This window comes from Marmota marmota, unplaced genomic scaffold (assembly GCF_001458135.2).
Source record: "Marmota marmota marmota unplaced genomic scaffold, marMar, whole genome shotgun sequence".
Lineage (NCBI taxonomy): Eukaryota > Metazoa > Chordata > Mammalia > Rodentia > Sciuridae > Marmota > Marmota marmota.
Genome location: NW_026000020.1, coordinates 7,116,001 through 7,135,497, shown reverse-complemented (window position 1 = coordinate 7,135,497; position 19,497 = coordinate 7,116,001). Strand labels below are relative to the sequence as shown.

The 19,497-nt window shown below is 58.0% G+C and overlaps 1 protein-coding gene across 3 annotated transcripts in view; it reads left to right on the top strand.

The window, feature by feature from the left end:
* The first annotated feature begins 2,827 nt into the window (after positions 1–2,827).
* The window catches only part of Kcnip3 (potassium voltage-gated channel interacting protein 3), a 75,321-nt gene continuing 58,651 nt past the window's right edge, over positions 2,828–19,497 (top strand). For 2 of the 3 annotated variants that reach the window (XM_015499742.2, XM_015499743.2), the window contains exons 1-2: positions 2,828–2,982; positions 13,989–14,154. In XM_015499742.2, the coding sequence (XP_015355228.1) occupies positions 2,880–2,982; positions 13,989–14,154 (269 nt within the window). In that variant the 5' untranslated portion in view covers positions 2,828–2,879. The remainder of the gene's footprint in view (positions 2,983–13,988; positions 14,155–19,497) is intronic. The other variant, XM_048810356.1, reaches the window with a different exon arrangement.

The following is a 19,497-nucleotide window of genomic DNA, read 5'->3' as shown; positions in this document are numbered from 1 at the left end:
AGAACTTAGCCAAGAGAAGGCAAGTCTGCCACTGGGCACCGCGGGTTCCTTGGTCCCCTAAAAATCCAGACAGGGGGGCCGGGCTCTGGAGACCCTTGGATGTGCCCCAAAGAGAAAGAGGTGGAGTCTTCGACCTCGCCAAGCTGAGGTCAGCTGGAGCTGAGCACAGCCCTGCGGGCAGCGCACCTCCCACCACTCCCACCTTGGACAGGAGAGTGGACCGGAGGGGCTGTGTGATGTGACGCAAGAGACAGCCATTTGTATTTCCCTACCAAGAAGTGCCCTTGGCCTCAACTGTCCCTAGGGCTCTGGGAGGGCAGTGGGCAGAGGAGGTATCAAGGAGATACCGCTAAGGTGCTTCTGGTAGGTTCCAAAGCCACAGCTGCACCAACTCAAGTCATGTGACACTCCTGAGTTTGCAGCGCCCAGACAGGGGCCTTTGGGGGCCTCAGACATTCTCAGTCTCCTGTGAAGAGGGGCTCCATGTGCATGGTGAGCTCCCCTCCAGCCCCTGGGCCTTGCTGACAGGCAGGGGCTTCCGGGGGAGGAGCAGCCCACTCTGACCCAGCACTTCTCTCTTTCCTCCATCTCCTCGGCCAGAGCCCAGCAGAAGCAAAGGCTGAGGAAAGGACAGGGGCAGGGGGCTCCACAGATCAGGGGTCCTGGGGAGGAGGGACTTGAACTTGGGCCTAAGGCAGAGGGGTTATGGACAGACATTGAGGAAGGGCCAGAAGACCCCAAGACTTGTGGGCGGGGGTAGGGAAGTCCCTCACCTGGACAGGGCTGATGCGGCCACTCTGAGAGTCTTGGGGGGAGTCTGTGGGGCCCAGGTGGGGAGCCCCACTTTGGTCATTTCTCATTCTTATTCCCCAGAGGCCCAGCAGAGAGACCCGGGGGCAGTGCCTGGAGACCTGGAAAGGCCCCCATGGGGGCCAGAGGAGGAAGAGAGTGTGGTGACACAAGGACCCTGGCAAGGGCACCTGCACCCACTTCTGTGTCCCATGGGGGACGCCCACCTCAGGGGGCTGCAGGGCAAGTTCCCAGAGCACTGCCACCTCCACCCCCCCCATCCCCCTGCCCCTGCCCCATGGCCCAGCAGGAGAGAGGGGAGTCCCAGCCTGTTCTGTGCAGGTCACAAATCCCCAGGAAGGGCCTCTGAGCAGGGGAAGTTCAGCGACTTGGGGACTGCAGAGGGCCTGGCTCAGGGACAGCTGCTGTGGCCCTGGTTCTGCAGCCTGGGTGTAGGTGAGGAAGTGTCCAGGCGGATGGTGAGAATTGGAGCCTAGCGGGCGAGGCAGGTCTTGCCCACCGCGCTCCGTGGGGAAAAGGAGTAGCCTTCACGCACTGGCCCCGCCACTGAGCAGCCCGGGACTGGCTGACCTTTTAACTTTTCCGGGTCTTCCTGTCATTATCATAGAGTGGGACAAAGACACTTTTCTCCCAAGGCCACCACAAAGACAACATGCTCAGCAGACCCAGCTCCTGGAAGTTGGCTAGGGGGAGCCGCAGGGCTGTCCCTGTCCCTGAGGCACATGGCTCCCAGGGAGCTTGGTCCCCACCCCAGCTGCCGAGGGGCTCCCCTCTGTCAGGCAGTGCAGCTCTGGGACTGGAAGTCTGGGGTCTGCCCAGCTTATAATCCTCAGGGAGCTTCTGGCAGACACCTGGACTGTCACCTCCCCTCTGGGGACAGTCCTCCTTGCCTCAGTGGGTCAACAGCTCCAGGCTGTTCTCTTCCCCGGAGCATCTGAACGCTGAAGCTAATGGGCTGGCTCAAAAAGTGGGGTGGGGAGGGCTGTGAGCTCCTGAGCACACTGCCAAGGAGGGGGCGGGCGGCCAGGGCTCTGTTGCCATGGGAACCACAGGCACCGCACAGGCGGGCTCCTCCGGGCACCCAGAGGGGAAAGTTGGCAGAGCGTGCAGGCACCCGGCTCCTGGGTGCTTTCCCCAGGGCTGAGAAGAAGCTAGGGAGCCCGCCCCCCAAAAGGGCAGTAAGACCCCCTCTCCCAGGGATCCCCGGGGGCCCTCACCTCTCCTCTGCCGCCGCCACCCCCCCAGAGCATCGGGTAGGGTCCCCCTGCTGCCCTGAATGCTCTCCCAACCTCAGAGCCAGGCAGCCAGGACAATGGTATTTGGGAAATAGGAAAAGTGCACGCTTCGGGAAGTCTCCCCCTCTGCAAGGATTACCAGGGTGACAGGGAGGTGATTCAAGGTCCTGAGGGACAGAGGAAAGATAGGGAAGGACCCCTGAGTGTCCCCCTGATGATTTTGCCCTGGGCTGTTCATCTGTCCTGGTGGCAAGCCTCCCTACAAAGCCACAGCAGCCAGGGGCAAGCTTCTCCACCTTTGTGTCCCAGCGGAGGGACGCAGGACAGGGAGGGGCCGGCCTGGAAAATGCCACCAAGAGGCTCCTAGAGCTCCCCCTGGCAGGACAGGACCACTGCCCCGGGGAACAGCTCCCACCAGTTGCTGCTCCTTGACCCAGGGCACCCCCTACACCCTCTGCACCCCCTGTTGCAACCTCCCCTGGTAACAAAGAAGAGGGTGATCAGAGAGAGAGAGAGAGAGAGAGAGAGAGAGAGTGAGTTAGGGACAGACACCTGAGGGGACATGACCTGGGGGACAGGACAAGGGGCCAGGATTTGAAGCCATGTACAGAGAGCGCCTGGGAGGGGACCAGAAAGATGCAAGACGGACTCGTGCACATGTGCGTGAGAGGGAGAGGGAGAGGGAGAGAGGGAGAGAGGGAGACGGAGGGGGAGAGGGAGAGGCGGAGCAGGAGGGCGGAGCGCTGGGAGGCAGGGAGGGAGGGTGGGGTAGGGGTGTGGGCAGGGGTGGGGGGAGAAGCCACTGGTGACAATTACGTCTGGGTCCAAGCAAACATGAGGCAGCTGCCAGCCGGGCCGGGCAGTCCCGGTTGCCTGGGCTGGGGAGCGGGGCGGCCAGCAGCAGTTCCCGCCAGCACCCGGGATGCAGCGGGACAAGGTAGGCGCTGGCCGGCTAGGGCTCGCCTGGGATGTGGAGGGGACGTGGAGGGGACGTGGGGCTTCTGGGGACTGCTCGGACCCGGGATCCTCTTAGAGGTCCCTTCTATGACCCCATCCTCTGTTGTCCCCTTTAAGGTAGATTTGGGGAAAGTGAATGTTGGGGTGTCCAGGAGGGGACGAGGACTCCTGGGGCACACTGTGGGTGGAAGAGGCACTAGGTGACGTTGAGACAAGGGCTGGAGGGCAGCCCCGTGGCTGGTCCTGCCCAGTTAGGTCCCGGGGACAGGGGTCAGGCGGCTGGGAGCTGGCTTCCACTGCCCTGAGGGTCAGGGGAGGCAGGACACAGGAGGGGTGTCTGGTGCTTGGAGGAGGGCCAATGAGTGCATCTTCCGGTTAACTGCTCAGTAGCTAACGAGTGCCCTCTTCTACCGAGGACCCAGAGCAGCTGTCCCCTCTGGTGGGGCTGCTGGGAGGTTGGAGAGGAGGTGAGGGAAACACCTGACACAGGGGTCAAGAAATAAAGGTAGCGGAGGGCAAGAAAAGTGAGCCAGCCCCCAGCCCAGAGTTAACCCTCAGAAAATGCCGTCCAGTGCCCTGCAGCTGCTCTCAGGTGTGGAATAGTTTTGCTCTGAAGGAAAGAAGAAGCACCAGAATTAGGTCTGGCTGCTCAGATCACCCCCAAATAACAGTGGTTAGAAAAAGGTTGATTGCAATTTTTCTCATGCAGATGTCGAGAGGGAGGTGATACAGGGCTGACACAGACCGCACCCCCCCACCCGTCAGCAGGCACCCAGGCTCCATCTGTCTCCCTGCCCAACATGGCTGCTGGCGCTCCAGCCAGCACATGCAGGTAGAAGTAAGGATAAAGAAGGAAGGACAAAAGGACCCAAATAAAATCAAGGTCTTGTGAGTAAGAAAGAATAAATACTGGGCTGGCATCTCTTAATCTCGCCTCCCAAGAGAGGGCTTCCTGCCTTTCTCACCCATGAGGACAAGCAGCCCAGAGAGGGCTCGAGGCTGGCTTCAGATCACACTGTCCCAAAGCCCCGGCCCTGTCTAGTCTGTTTCTCAGGGACACCAGGGTGATGACGTGAAGCTTTTGAGCATGGTGACAATGAATGTTGAAAAGTTGCTTTCTCTCCTGTCACCTCAAGTGTCCCCAGTATCTGCCAGGAGGGCAGAGCAGACACGGAGAAACCTCATGCTTTACCGAGGCTCCCTGTCCACCCGTGCTGTGGGTAGCCCAGGTCATGTGACCCGCGGGGTTGGCGTGAATGCTGGCCTGAGTGTGTACGACAGCCTCACCAGCACACGCTCCTGCAGCCCCAGGACAGAGTCCCCACGAGATCATGCGATGCAGTGTCCACAGGCAGGGACTCCTACCATCCAGCGGCACCCAGATGTGCATTCCAGCTCCGCCTACCAGCAGAGGATGGTCCCCCTCCCCTTGCCTCTACTGCTGGAGGTCACCCCTGGAGCTTGGCCACCACGGTCCCTGCTACATGGGCAGAGTGAGTGCCCTGAGTCCTGCAGGGGCATCTGGCCCTTCTCCTGGCCATTGTGGCCCCCTCTCCCGCCCTACACCTGCCCCACAACCAGCTCCTGGGTCCCTGTGGGTCTCACTGTCCTTCTGCCCACAAGAGGCCTTCCTGTGTTGGCCTGGCCAGGGACAGGAGTGGACCCCACACCCCTGGGTGCTGGGCCAGGCAGGGGCACTTGTTCCTGGGGAAGCCACCACTGGAGATTGGGAACTACACCTTCCTCTCCAGGGGCGGCGGGGTCTGCTCTCAGCATAGGCTGGGGATTGGCTCCTCTCGCCAGCCCCTGCCCCCAGCCCTGCCCTGCCCTGCTCTCCACTCTCCCCAGTTGCCCATTCACGAACCCTGGCTCAGCCTCGGGGGTGGCCACTGCCGCTCCCAGCCCACAGACACTGAGGCCCAGAGGGGGGACCATATGTCGCAGCACCAGGTCCCCATGAGCAGGAACTCCACCAGCTCTTAGGAGAAGGCAGAGAGCCTGGGCTGGGCTCATCGTGGTGGGCACGGGCGCCGTCCTGGGCTCTGGGGGACTATGTCCTGGAGGCTCAGCTCAGCCTGGGAACCTCTCCTGCCCGGCTCCAGCCTTTTTGCAGGAACTTGTGCAAAATGGGTCCTAAATTGCTCCCTGGTTCCCAAAGCCACTGAGAGCGCAGGTCAGGAAGTGGCCCTGCTGTCCAGGTGGAGTCGGGGAGAAGGCCAGGGTCGGGGGGCAGGAGCCCTGAAGTGCCCCCCTCCCTTGAGCTCCTGTTTTACAGATGAGGAAGCAGAGGCCCGTGCTGGCTTGCAAGCGCTGTTGTCGCTGGGATTTGAACCCCGCTCTGCCTCATTCTAAGGCTTGGGTCCCGGGGCTCCGGCTCCAGGGGAAGACCTCAGGGGGCCAGGGCATGCCCCTACCCAGGTGACCGGGAAGCCGCCCGCTGCCAGTCCTGGGGCCTGGCTCCTGCCTCCCCTTTCGGGGCTGAGGATCCAGGAGTGTGATGGAAAGGATCCTAGGGTTTTCGACTCCACCGCCCCTTTCTCTCCAAAACCTTCCACGAGAGTAGACAGCTGCCTTTCTGACTCAGGGGCTGAGGCTGGGGCCCTTGCTCCCACGGACCACTGCCAGGCTTCTCTGGGTGTTCCAGAAATGGCCTCTTCGAGGGGGAAGGACACCCCTGCCTTCCAAAGCAGAGAAAGAGGGGACCAGAGAGGCTGGGCACAGCCCCTTTCCTGGTGGCCCAGCCCCCGGGCAGGAGGGAGGGCACCTGACTCACTGTGGTGCCCACCCCCGCCCCAGCAGGCTGATGTTCCCTAGAACAGGTGCGTCTGTCAGCTGTGCTCAGCCCACGTCCTGGAGCCCACAGAGCCACGTGTCAGGGAGGAGCCGAGGGGACCCACAGGTGCCAGCTTGGTGGGGGGGACAGAGCTGAGCTGAGATAGGAGAACATCAGAAGGGGCCCTGTCCCTCCCCTCAGTTGGCTCTGTCTCCCCTCTCGGATCTGCGGCCTCAGCTCTCTGCCCAGCTGTCCCCTCTGCCAGAGGGGACGAGGCACTGCTGGCCTCCGCTGGCCTTGTCTCCAGCTCTGCCTGTCACCCCTGCCTCCAGCAATGGGCAGTGGGTGGCCTCCAGAGTAGATCCAAGTCCCTCTGCCACTGACGGCACACTCCACACCCAGCTCTGTTGGACGGGCACTCAGGGCAGCCAGATGCTAGCCAAGACTCTGCCCCCGTTTCTCTGGACTCAGTCCTGCCCCCTACACCCTTTAGCTGTGTGTCCACAGACAAGTTGCTCAGCTTCTCTGTGCCAAGTGCTTTTTATTTTCCTGAGGAGATATCACCCACCTGGATGAATGAGATCATCTGCCAGCTTGCTCAGCTGAGGGCTGCGTAGAGGTGGGGTGTTGACGCCATTGCTTTCTGGTTGCTGGGTACCGCCTGGGAAGGTACCGCCTGGGAAGGCCAGCCAGCCCCACAGGTCAACTCTGGGTCAATGCGATGCCCCCTTCTCAGGGTGAGGGAGCCTGTGCCTTGGAGAAGTTGGCAGCCGTCAGTCTCAGGCCAGGACGGCAGGTCTTGCCTCTTCTGCTCCAGCGCTCTGAGAGGACCGAGGCCAGGGGCGTGCAGCGTGTGGGTGGGTGTGCAAATGTGCCTGTGGCTGTGGGGACCGCGGCCATCTCAGCCCCCTGCTGACAAGACGAGCCACCTGGCCCACATCTGTCTGTGCCCAGGGTGGGGGACGAGCTCGGGCTCCCAGAGCCTCCCCATCTCAAACCTGGGGGCCCGCACGACACAACGCCCACCACTGCTTCCCGCCATCTGTCCCGAATGATGGAAATAGAGCCAACCACAGTGGGCGCCGGGCTAGACGGCAGCACCGCCACAGCCCCTGAGGACAGGGAGACAGGTGGGCAGGCCCGGGTCCCGGCCTGGGGCAGCACCCCGGGAGGAAATGGGTTGAGACCTTGGACCTCCTTACCCGATGGGCAGGACCAGGATTTTCTGTGTGTAGGATAAGCACTGGAAACCTTAGCTGCACTTCCAAATAGGATGAAGAGCTTTATAGAGAAGCCCAGGCCCCCCTGAATCTAACCACGAAGCCCCCGAAGGGGTGGAAATCTCCCAGCAGATCCCAGCAAGCGCCTGCTGAGGGCAGCAAGTCTGTTACTGGCCATGCACTTGACCTCTCCCCCTTGTCTTGGGCAGTGGCCTGATGCAGGACCAGAGGGTGGAGACCAGTGGTGGTCTCCCTCTGGGGCTCTGTGTTCACGCCTCTCCTAACCACTCATAAACCAGCCAGGGTGTACTAGGGAGGCCCTGAGCCGTCAGACTCTTTGTCCAGGCAACCCAGCTGGGTTGTGAGGCTCCCAGGTTCAAGGCCCCCTGAGGTCAGCCCTCCAGTCTGACTGACCACAGACCTCTCCCCTCTGCGCTCAGTGGTCTGACACTATGCCAACTGGCCTGAAGCCCACCCCCAGCCAGGTTAATTAAGTGGAACCCAGTGTAAACACTGTCTTTTCAACAAGTAATCTCTATAAATATTATTAATAAGCTATTTTTGCTTCCAGTACACAAATATTTGAAACCCAGTGTGTGTTTACACAGACTATCACATCTCAGTTTGGACTAGGTCCACGCCACCTGTTCAATAATCCTATGTGGCTGTGGCCACTGTGTGGGGTAGCTCAGACTTTCAGGGGTCACTGCTAGGCCAGGCTCAGCTGGGATGAGAAACACAAGCTTCTTAGCCTGTCTGTCCTCCCCTGTTATGGTCCATTTTCACTTACTATTACAAAATACGTCAGGCAGGCTGCCTTTTTAAGAAAAGAGGTTCATTTAGCTCACAGTTTTGGAGCTGGAAGTCAGAGAAGCATGGTGCAGGCTCTGACGAGGGTCCCTGAGGCTGCATCACACCATGGTGGGAGTACATGTGTGTCTCTGAATCTGGGGTCTCTCCCTGTCCTTATAAAGCCACAAAAATTCAATCACATCCCCACATCACTGACCTCATCTAACCTAACCATTTGCCAAAGGCCCCACCTCTAGACATGCGCAGTCCTGTTAAGTTTTCACCCTTAATCAACATCAGGCTCTGGGGACTAAAGTGCTACATGGGTTTGGGGATGAATCATAGTCAAGCCACAACATCCGCCTTTGCTGTTTGTGCCTTACATGCTTCACCATGTGCTAGTTATTTTTTCTTAATTAACTGGCATTTCAAATTCTAATACACTCCCTGGAAGGGGCATTTTTTTTTTTTCATACCAGGGATTGAACCCAGTGGTACTTAACCACTGAGCCACGTCCCCAGCTTTTTTTAGTATTTTATTTTGAGACGGAACCTTGCTAAATTGCTGACGCTGGCCTGGAACTCGCAATCCCCCTGCCCCAGCCTCCCAAGCTGAGTGGGTACCTCTGTGCCCAGCTGAAGGGGCATCTTTCAGTCAGCACTGTAAAGGGAAAGCTGACAGCTGTCATGGAAGTAGGTGACCCAGTAATGCCACAAAAACAAATCAAGTGCGTCCCATTTCCACCTGCGTGGCCTGATGGGGCCAGGCCCTCTCTTAGTACAGAGGTGGTGAGGGGGAGCTAGAGGGGTGCTAAGTCACCTCCCATGCCATGCAGGGGCATCTCCTTGGAGCCTGTGACCTCGGGGCAACCCCTATCTGGACACTAAACAGGTGGGGGGTGCTCCTGTCAAGTTAGGGAGAGCACATACCTGGGGTCCTGGTGGGCTTGGTAAGAGGGTGTGCAGAGGAACCTTTCCAGGATCTGGGCTTCAGGCGATGACGTGGGTGATTCTGAGGAACCTCACTGTGTTGGTGTGAGCTTTCAATGAGCGACCTCTCCTGACACATGCGTAACCCAGTACCAGCACACAGCAGTGCGTCACCCTGCTCTGGGGAGCCCAGGTCCCTCCCCCACCCCCACAGGCCAGGGGGACTTGGAAGGAAGTTTAGACTCGCCCCGGGCCTACCTGTGAGTCTTGGCTCTGGGGTGATCGGCAGAGAGTTGCCCAGCTACCTGCAGCCTCTACCTTTGAGGAAATTTTTTTTTTTTTTTTTTTGGTATCAGGAATTGAACCCAGGGGCACTTAACCGTTGAGCCACATCCCCAGCTCTTTTTGGTATTTTATTTAGAGACAGGGTCTCACTGAGGTGCTTAGGGCCTTGCTAAGTTGCTGAGGCTGGCCTTGAACTCGTGATCCTCCTGCCTCAGCCTCCCGAGCCCTTGGGATTACAGGTGTGTGCCACCTTGAGGGAATCTTGTAAGCCTTGCTGGGCACTGTCTCTGGGACATGGTCTTGAACACCTATGTCACCAGGGACTCTGTGGATCCCCTGGACCCAGGTCTTCTGGCTTCATCAGTCCCTGCCACCCTGCCCTGGCCATCCTGGGGCCTGTGGACAATGACAACTCTGTCACCAGTTAAAATGAGGCAGAATCAGGCAGGAGCCAATGGAGTGAAGGTCACTCCGGTGGACTCAGGAGAACATCAGGGTCATCACCTTGCCGTTCATGGATATTTATCAAAGGCCTTATTTCTGTTTGTATTTTTAATACTCTTTTTTTTTATGAGAGTATTTGCAATTTGAATTTTTTATTGATCTGATTGTGGTAAGAAAGAAACAGAGTCCTGCAACCTCTCTACCCGATTTCCATCTTACAAAGCTCGTACAATATGGCAGCTGGAGTATCCACGGGGATGCAGTCCCCAGATCTTATTCAGATTCCCCCGGTTTTGCATGTACTCATTTGTGCAAGTGTGTGTGTGTGTGTGTGTGTGTGTGCACGCGCGCTGCACAGGTTCCCAAGTCCGAGACACAGTCAAGTCAGAAGGCCTTGGAAGCCACCCTTTCCTCCCACCTGCCTCTCCCCGGTCTCTGGGGTGACCAGCCTTCTAATCAGTTCCCCATTTCTAAAATGTCATTTCAAAATGTCACATAACTAGAATCACACAGCACGTGACCTCCAGGATTGGCCTCCTTCATCCAGCCTGGCAACCTAGAGATTCACCCAGGCTGTTTGCTCTCACACTGAGCCCGTGACATGGACGCACCACTGTGTATTTAACTTTCCCCCATGGAAGGACAACTGGGAGGTTTCCAATTTGAGGCTCTTACACATAAAACTGCTGCAAATTTTCATGTATAATTTTTTTTTTGTTGGAGCATGTATTTTCAGCTCTCTGGGACCAGTGCCCCAGAGTGTGATGGGTGGGTTGGGCGGTCGATGCATCTTTAGTTTTCTAAGAATCTGTAGAGCCGTTGTTCAGAGTAGCCACAGGGTCCTGCGTGCCACCAGCGAGGAAGGAGTGGTCCAGGGTCCCTGCATCCTCACTGGCCTTCGATGCTGTCACTATTTTTTATCTTGGCCATTGAGAAGAGAAACGAGATGGTTCTCAGGGTGGTTCTGCTCGCAGATCCCAGTGGCTAATGGAGCTGCCCACGTGGTCAGGGGCTCATCGCCATCTCCATGTCCCCTTCCACTGGAGGGCTGTCTGCATGTCTTTTACCCACATTCTTGCTGGATGGTTTGTTTTTTTCCTGTGGAGTTTGGGGAGTGAGGGTCTCGTGGGTGCCAGGGTCTGTGCCGCGAGGAGCTGTGGACACGTGGCAGGACCCACCCTCTTTTGGAGGAAGAAAATAAATGCACCTGAAAACAGAAAAAAAATAAGATAAGTTCCAAGAGGACAAGGTTCCCAAGTCCGAGACACAGCAGTGTTAGGACAGGGACCCAGGGGTTCTCCTAGGCAGAAGGGTTGCTCCCAGAACCAGACTCCTGAGCCAGCCCCTGAGCATCCACAGGACAAGTGTCCAGTGCAGGGGCATCAGTGCCCCCTCAGTGGGGGGACAAGCCCAGCGCAGGAGGAGCAGAGGAGGCGGGGTGGGCAGGCCGGTTGGCCTTGCTTGAAACTCCGCAGGAAGCCACGGTGGGGGGGGAGGGGATGTGACTTATGGGCTCCTCCTGCCCCAGCTCTCCTCCGGTCACCTCTCAGCACTGGGCAAGGAGCAACGGGGTGGCCTCCCAGAGCTCCTGCTCTTCAGAGCCCACAGCCTCCAGGGCCAAGAGGAGGGCTGCTAGGGTGGCTGTTTAACACTCCTGACAGCTCCGCCAGACCCTCTCCCAGACAGACAAGAGTCAAATATTCATGAGGGTGACCTGGTGGTCACTCCCCTCCTCCCCTTCTCCCACAGCCTGACTGGCCTAGTCCCAGGCCTTGGCTCCTCTCTGAGGCTGTGTGGATAGCCGGGCCTCCCCACTCCAGCCTCCTAGGAACCTACTCCTACCTTACAAGGAGGCCGTCACAGGCCCTGCCTTGGGGCTCACAGGTGGGATCCCGGCCCCTCAGGCAGCCCAACATCCCAGCCCCGCCCAGGCCTCCCAACCCCACCCCTCCTAGACTCCCCATCAGGGCCCCTTACCCCGGGACATGTCAGAACATCTGCTACTTTTGAAAGACTGTTGACTTGGTTGCGGGGGCTTGGGAACCCCAAAACTTCTATGAGCTCTCCGGGGTCCTGGCCCTATGACCAGTCACTCTGGCAAAGCCTGGGGCCAAGGCCACCTGAACTTTGGCATCAGAAGGCCTTGGCATTTCCAGCGTAGTCCTGGGATGTCCCAAATTGTCTCGGGGATGTCATTTCCTGGTCTATATAATTGGGTGGTGTTCCCACCTTGTAGGTGGCAAGGAGATGACTTGAGGCTCAGAACAGACATGCACTAGGGGGCTCGGCCCACCCATGGGCCTCCCAACCTCCCCATGTGGATAGAACCACCATGAGGTAGAAGCCAGGGACACCATAGGCCTCTCCCAGCCTGGCCCCCGCGAGACAGAATCCCTGTGACCGAGCTGCACCTGGCATGGGCAGCCCTTGCCTGCCCTCCCCAGCGCTGTCCTGGAGGGTGGACCCACAGAGCTGACCTGAGGCCCACCTGGGCCTCTCCTTCCCACGCTCTCACCAACCTGTGCGCAGATCCTTCAGCAAGGAACCTGGGAGCTGAGAGGCAGCAGCTGCCCGCCTCCCTGCCCCCTCCTTGACTGAAGTGAAGCCTTTATTCATTGAGGCCATTTCTCTCCTGAATAAGATCTTTAATAATGGAGAAGGTGCCTCTCCGACCAGCCAGGGCAGGGTCCCTGTGTGTGTGCCTCCCTCGGCATCCCTGGGCCCTCTACCCGCATCTCGCCCCCTTTCTGCCCATCAGCACCATCAGCCCTACCCAGGCTGCAGCTCTGGGCACCATCGAGCCCCTCACAGTGGGGCAGGCATGGAGAAAGGGGGCTGTGGGGTATTGCTGAGGAGGTGTGTTGGGGAGGTGGGGACAGCTGTGGACAGGGGAACTGACAGCTGGGACCTGGCTGAGGGGGCCTGAGAGCCAGCATAAGAGGTTTGGACACTGGCCTGCCAAGGGGTCACTTCATCCAAATCTGACCAGGAGTCACTGTGGGGCCATGAGCCATGAAGCCACTGGAGGGTTGTCCTCTACCTGGAGCCTCAGAATGCAGCAAGCCCCTCAGCAATTCAGGGATCATGGTTGGGCCTCTTCCCGAGTTCAGACGGTTCCTACAGAATGCGAGCAAGACAGAACGGAGGCCAGGGGTTTGCTTCCTGTGTCCAGCAGCCAGGGAGTGGGTCTCCAGCCAGGGCTTTGGCTTTGACCCCGGAGCCAGTGTCTGTCTGCACAGAGATGGCCCTGCATAGCCTCTGGTTCTAGGGCAGCAAGGCCATGAGGTCACTGAGGGTCCTAGGCCTGGTGCCTTTGGGACAGGGGCCAGCGTCACCCAGCCTCACAGAGAGGCCTCACTGGCCTCTGGCTGTCCTGATCTGACTCCTAAGCCTGGCTTCCTGTCCCTCCGTGGAGACTGTGACAGGACTGGCTCCCTGCCTCCCTCCCCCACCCGACTGCACATCTGCCTGTCAGTCACGCTAAGCCCCAAAAGGCTTTTCAGAACTGTGCGAATGTAACACCCGTAAAGTCTCCCGGTCCTGGAGGGACAGCAGACACCTAAATGGCTCTGGCTCTGAATGGCTGACAACCTGGCCATTCAGAATAGTCCCGTGAGCCCCAAGACTAGCACATGGATAGAATGAGCCCAGGGCTGCTTGGGGGCCATGACCCAATCACAGGGGCCGAACCTGTTCCTTGGCCACAGGTACCAGACACAAAGGCACAGCAATGCCCAGAGGGACCACTGTGGCTGACTGCAGCTGGCCGGAAGGGGCCACACTCCTGCCCCTCAGGAACTGAAGACCCGGATGGTCTGGAAACCAGGATTATTGAGGGGCCTCAAAGATTGTTACAGGAAAACAAGTCCCACTGCTCTGGGGCTGTCCTTTCTCAGGTCACACCAACTCCAATTCAGGCCCCTCCGTCTCTTAACCACCCACTCTCTCCTCCGGGATCCCTCCCATTAGCCATTTGAGTTGCTTCTTCGTGTCACTGCACAGCTGGGTGGTGGGATCCATCCGTGTGCCCCTCCTGTGGTGACCATCAGCCATTCATCCATCCTCAGCTTGCCATAGGTAAAAAAAAAAAAGGCAGGTAGAGCAAAGGCTCCAGGGCACAGGGACACCCACTGCTGTCCGTGGGCTTTAGTGAAGAGAGGGAGGGGCTTGGACTGGGACCTCTGAGTGACCACCGGCTCTGGCAATCTGGTCTTTTCTCAGGCGGGGGCTTCAGTCAGCAGAGCTAGGCTCACCCTCATCCCCCCCCTCTGGAATCCTCACCACCTCCTTTTGGGGGCCCCATCGTACGCTAAAGCAGGGTGCAGAGAGGAAGAAACCCTTAGAGATGGGGCAGAGAAGACCATGGAAGGGGCAACGGAGGCCCATGGGGCAGCAGAGCTTGGGGCCTCTCCAGCCAGCACTAGCACGCAAGCCCTGGGTGAGGTGAAGGCTGACCTCACCCCGATGTCAGGTGGCCCAGCAATGCCCCAGAGGCCCCTCTAGGATCAGCGGCTCAGGATGCTCTGCCTGTTCCTGCTGCAGGAGGCCATGAAGGCGTCGGATGGCAGTCTCCTGGGGGACCCTGGGCACACACCGTTGAGCAAGAAGGAGAGTGTCAAGTGGCAGCGGCCGCGGCTCACCCGCCAGGCCCTGATGCGGTGCTGCTTGGTCAAGTGGATTCTGTCCAGCGCAGCCCCGCAGGGCTCAGGTAGGGCTGGGGCTGAGGGGCAGGGGATCTTCTTGGAGCTCTGTCCTTTCTGAGGCCTCAGCCTCACCCCCAGATCTCATCAGGGCAATGAGCTCCCGGCAGGACTCAGGGAGTGTGGGGACAGAAGGCTGAGGCCATGCTCGGAGTGGGTGGCTGCGAGGACGGAGCAGCTGTGGTCTCAGAAGCCAGGTTCCTCCCGACCCAGCACCCACCTGCCAGGTCTCCTTGGGCATCTCTCTGTCCTTTCCAAGTCCTCTGTAAAAAGAGGGCCTGGAACCCTGACACAAGGCGCATTTGGGCGTGCAGGGCCTGGAGAGGGGAGGCTTGCCCTCAGCCCTCTAGAGTTCTGCCCAGTGTGCCCCAGTGCCCAGAGCTGGCATCCTAGGGGTTCACAGAGGAACTAGCAGAAATGGCTGTCCTGTGCTTGCTGACGGCCATATTTGGTGTTTGGTGAGTGTGACAGAAAGGGAGATGCAGAGGCAGCCCCCACGATCTCACACACATATACACACCTCACTCAACCTGTGCTCGCATGCCCGTGTTCCCCACACACAGGTGGGCACAACCACCTTGCACACATGGGCACACAGCCCTCACACCTGCATGCATGCACAGTTGCCCTTCCCACGCACACACTCCGCACACTCGTGATATCACACATGGGTGAGAGTCTGCCTCTGAGGTACACACTTGTCCTTCAGACCTGCGCCTTGCTCACTGTCTTGGACGTTCTCTAGCTGTGTGATTTCCAGGGAACCTTGGGCTGGAGAATGGGCACAATCAAGGTCCCAGCCTCTCAGGATTGATGGGATCACATGTGGAGGAGGCCCCCTAAGGGGCCTAGGATAGGCAGCAAACATAGCGACAAGCAGCCATTCCCAGTGTCCTGAGTGTGCATGAGGGGACAGGGCTGCTACCCGCCAAGTCCCCATCCTGCCTGCACCATTCCAGCCCACAGGAGCCCTTGCCCATCTGTGCTGCTGTCACCCTTAGTTGACGTTTGTCCCCCAGCCTTTCCCATGGAAGTGCTGGCGCACTTGAATACACTCTTAGGGCCCTTGTGCACCCCGTATTTATTGTGGGGGAGGATAGGTTTTGCAGGTGGTAGAAACAGGCTGATCACATCTTCACCGAGCTGCCTGTCCTGCAGCAAGATAAAAACACTCCGTTTTCCCTCTGCTAGGGAAGGGAGAGCAGGGGGGCAGGTGCAGCCTCTGTATATCCAGGGGACTCGAGGTCACTTTAACAGGCACGGCTCTGTACCCCTGAAACCCAGAGTCCCTCCTGGCCTCTGGGTCTCCCAGTCTTCCTGGTGGATCCAAGGGGGTGACCGAGCTGAGGCTTCCTTCTCCTCCTGTAGATCCCATGTCACCCACCCTCACCTCTGCGTCTCCCGCTGGCAGGCAGTGGTGGCTCAGGACGGGGCTGAGGCTGGTGTGTCCTTGGCCAAGCAGCAGCCCCGCAGAGTGGCAGAGTGCGGACCATGGGAGAGCAGGTGGGAAATGGAAGAGATGGGAAAGCCACGCCTACGGCCACGCCCAACTCAGGGCGCTTCCTAATGGGCGGGGCCTCTGACCTGCGGCTCTTGACAGGGCACGAGTGGAGGGCAGGGCCTCAACATGGATGGGTCCCCGAGTTTGGTGCGCTTCCCTAGGAGGACACATTTACTGGACCCCCACACCAGGCAGTGAGAAGAGATACGAAAGCGAAAAATGAGATTCTATGTAATTGTTGGAAGCGGGCATTGCAAATCTGTCACCCTCCTTTACATAAAAGTCCATGGGTGCTTGGAGTGGTCACATGGCTCAGCAGGTCACCGGCATTGGGGCCCTGGGAGGTGTGGAACCTGGAGCACCTTGGCGTGCTCTGAGCAGGGTGCCCACCCTGACATGGGTGGTACCCCACAGACTGAGGAACCCAGACCCTGATTAAGCCCGCATTCCTCAGTCCAAACAGATCTTGTGCACCCTTGTGTCCTCAAGGATGACTCCAGGGGCTTTGTGCACATGTGTGCAGGTGAGGCTCCTCTGCTCCCTATGGGCTCTGGCTACAGAGGACAATGGGTGCTTTTCACTGCTGTCTGTCCACGTGCTCAGAGAGACCGGGCACACAGTCCTGAGCACTCCAGTGTCTGTGGAAGTCAGGTGGCCCAGACACTTGGCCCTCCTGGCCGGGATTTTCCATTCTGCAGGCACATGGCCAGAGAGATGGGGTCTGGAGTGGCTGAGAGCAGAAGCCCAGGTCCAGTGCGGTGTCCTCAGGGCTCCGGTAGGTTGGGACCTTGGCAAAGAGTGAGAGGGACTGAGGGACCTGGAGAAGAAAGGACAAGGATTGGACCAGCTTCAGCTGTGCCCTGGGCAGTCACTCCTGGGCTGAAGACCCCAGAGTTGCAGCTGGGAGGTAGGCAAAGATGGTGGCCTCTATGGCAGGTGGGTTGGGCCTCAGCCAGCAGAAGCACCCCAGCCTCAGCCCAGAAGCTCCAGGGAGCCCTTCTTGATGACCCAGAAGTTGGGACTGACCTGTTGTGTGTACTCTCCAGCAAGGTGCTTCCTCAGGTCCTTCCTGGCAGGACACCTCTTGGAGCGTGGCTGAGGCAGCCAACCCGACAAACCTGCTTCTCAAGTCTGACTCCTCGCTAGGGCTGTAGGCCTTAGGTTTCTTGGATTGTTTAGCCAGAATAATACCCGCTTAACCTGGGTCTTGACTGTGGACAGCCGGATCCAGGCTATTAAGCAGGGCAGCACTGGCTCCAGGCCTGGACAGGTTTATAGAAATTCTGGAGGGTCGACGAACAAGGATGTGACTAAGCCCTGCCACTGTGGGAAGCGTCTCCCCCACCCCTTGGGCTATTCCTGAAGCAGCCCTGGAGCACCAGCCTCGTGCTTCTGTGTGACAGTGCAACTGCTGACCAAAGGACGTAGCCCCACCCCTCCCAGAGTGGAGCCCTGCAGTCTCCTCAGCCCCTGAGCCCCTCTGTGTCTGGGACATACTCCTCCTAGGCTCCCATCATAGATCCAGACAAAACCAGGAGACCACCACCAGCATCCTCCTGGAAAGGGGTCGGCAGAAAGATCTGGAAACAAAAAGTCAAACTAACTTGCCTCTAAACTGTGAGAATATATCAATATATACTGCCAGCATTTTACCGTGTCTGAAGCACCAAGATTCAACTGATATTATATTTCCAAGTGAAATATCAGATTGGATGAAGATGTTCAAGGATTTTTCTGGAAACTGGTTCTGTGATTTGGGAAGCTGCCATCTTCACCAAAAGTAGAGGACAGGTGGAGCCAGGGGAGAGGTGATTTGTGAAGAGGATTTCTACACAGAGGGTAGTTGAGCCCACCACCCTCGAAGTTGAGGGGCAAGTTTTGGTTTCTTCTTGTTACTTAACAACATACTCTATAGTGTCTTAAAGTAACAGCTATTTTGTTTCTCTCAATCCTGTGGGTCAGGAATTTGGGCAGGCCTCCTCCTAGATGGTTCTTCTACTTAGCATGGCATCGGTTGTGATAATTTGCCTCTCGCTGGTGGCTGGGAATTGCCTTGTGGGGCATCAGTGTGGGTCTCTGTCCACGTGGCTGCTTGGGCTTCCTCACAACATGGCAGCATCAGGATAAGCCAGCTTCTTACTTGGTGGCTACTTCCAACAGGGAAGTTAAGGGAAAAGTCAATCAAGATAAGTGCAGGGGCAGCCCAGATTCAAAGGGAAGACAAATAGGTTCCGCCTCTGTGTGGAGCTGTGGTATGAAACTTTGGCCATCATTAACCCACCACAGGGGCCTCAGCTAAGAATCCCCAGTGGAGAGATCCAAACCCTCCCTCCTTAGAGATCTGAGCCCTCTGTGGTCCACCTCTGAGGGATTGCTATGAGCCCCACTGTTTTATTTATTTAATTTTTTTGAGACGGGGACTTGTTAGGTTGTCTGGGCTGGCATCAAACTTGAAATCCTGTTGCCTCAGTCTCTTGCATAGTGAGCATTACAGGTGTGTGCCACTGTGCCCAGCTGACGCTAACCTTAATCACTGTGTCTGGCAGTGTCCCAGGGTTCCCTGGAGAACTTGCTAGATGTGAGATAGAGTCCTCTGAGTCCCTCGCTGTGTAACCGCAGCGTCTTCATCCCTTGACCATCAGGACCGTCCATCTGGCCAACGCTCTGTTACATCCATTGGTCCAAGTGACACAAGGAGCCCATGATGGCCAGGTGGCTTCTCAGCCTGTGGTTCCGCAGAGCCATGGAATCTCACCTTCAGAAATGGCTTCTTCCTTTGGAATCTGATGTCTCTGATCTAGAGCCCAGAGCACTGGAGACATGGGCCAAATACTGGGCATGGGTTGGGGACAGCATCACCTCATCTCTTGGTTCCTGGGCCAGCCTTTGGGCGGGAGAAACTGCATGTCCAGCATCGAACAGGACAGTCTCAACCTCGCAGCAGTAGACCTTTCCACCTCTGGGCAAGGCCATCCAGGGGTGGGACACGTAAGGACAGTGGGGTTTGAAAGCACTTTGTTGCAGTGAGCCCCTTGGTCAGAAACAATGATGTGTGGGACCCCAGCAGCAGGGCGGCCATACAGGCAGGTCCACGTCTAGATATGTGTGAGCGGCCAGGAGGGGAATGGTGGCCCTTTCTGCATGCGTGGGATACACTTGGCTGACCTGCCACCTGGTGGCTGGCTGGGTGCTCAGCAGCCAGGCCAGACAGCGGGAGGGATTCTTGTGCTGAACCAGTGGAACCTTAGGCAACTACGAGAAGGGCACTTTGTTTCTGAGCAGGCACTCAAGTGGGCAGGGGAGGCCCCCCACTGCACAGAGCAGGTCCTCGAGTCTCCCTGGGTCCCAGGCCCCTGCCCATCCCTGGGCACCTTTCCAAGAGTTCACCAAGGACTCTGATAGTCTCACTCTGGGTTCTTCCCCAGACTTCCTTGTCACCACTGCCCCAATCCTGTCCCCTCCGCCTCCCTGAGCCCTGAACAAATGGTTAACACCTTCCCATGGTCAAGGTAAATCTGTGCCTCGGCCATCTCTCCTTCCAGACAACAGGGGTAAGTAGATGTCCACAAAGTTCTGCCCACCAGGAACATGTCCCATTTTTCCTGTCCCCAAGTGGGCCCTAATATCTGCTTGGACTTGGTGCTAACAGTTCCTCCAGCTCTGTCTGCGAATCAGATGTGAATTTTGTCCTCTTTGAGAAGTCTTAGGGACTTACCAGGTGTGGGTTCAGGGGACGGTGGCCATGTAGCAGACACCATAGGAGTACAAGCCACCTGCTCGCACAACTGGCCTGTGCCTCCAGTCCCCACGCTGCCCAGGCTCTGAACTCGTGTTGCAGCATCTTTACATC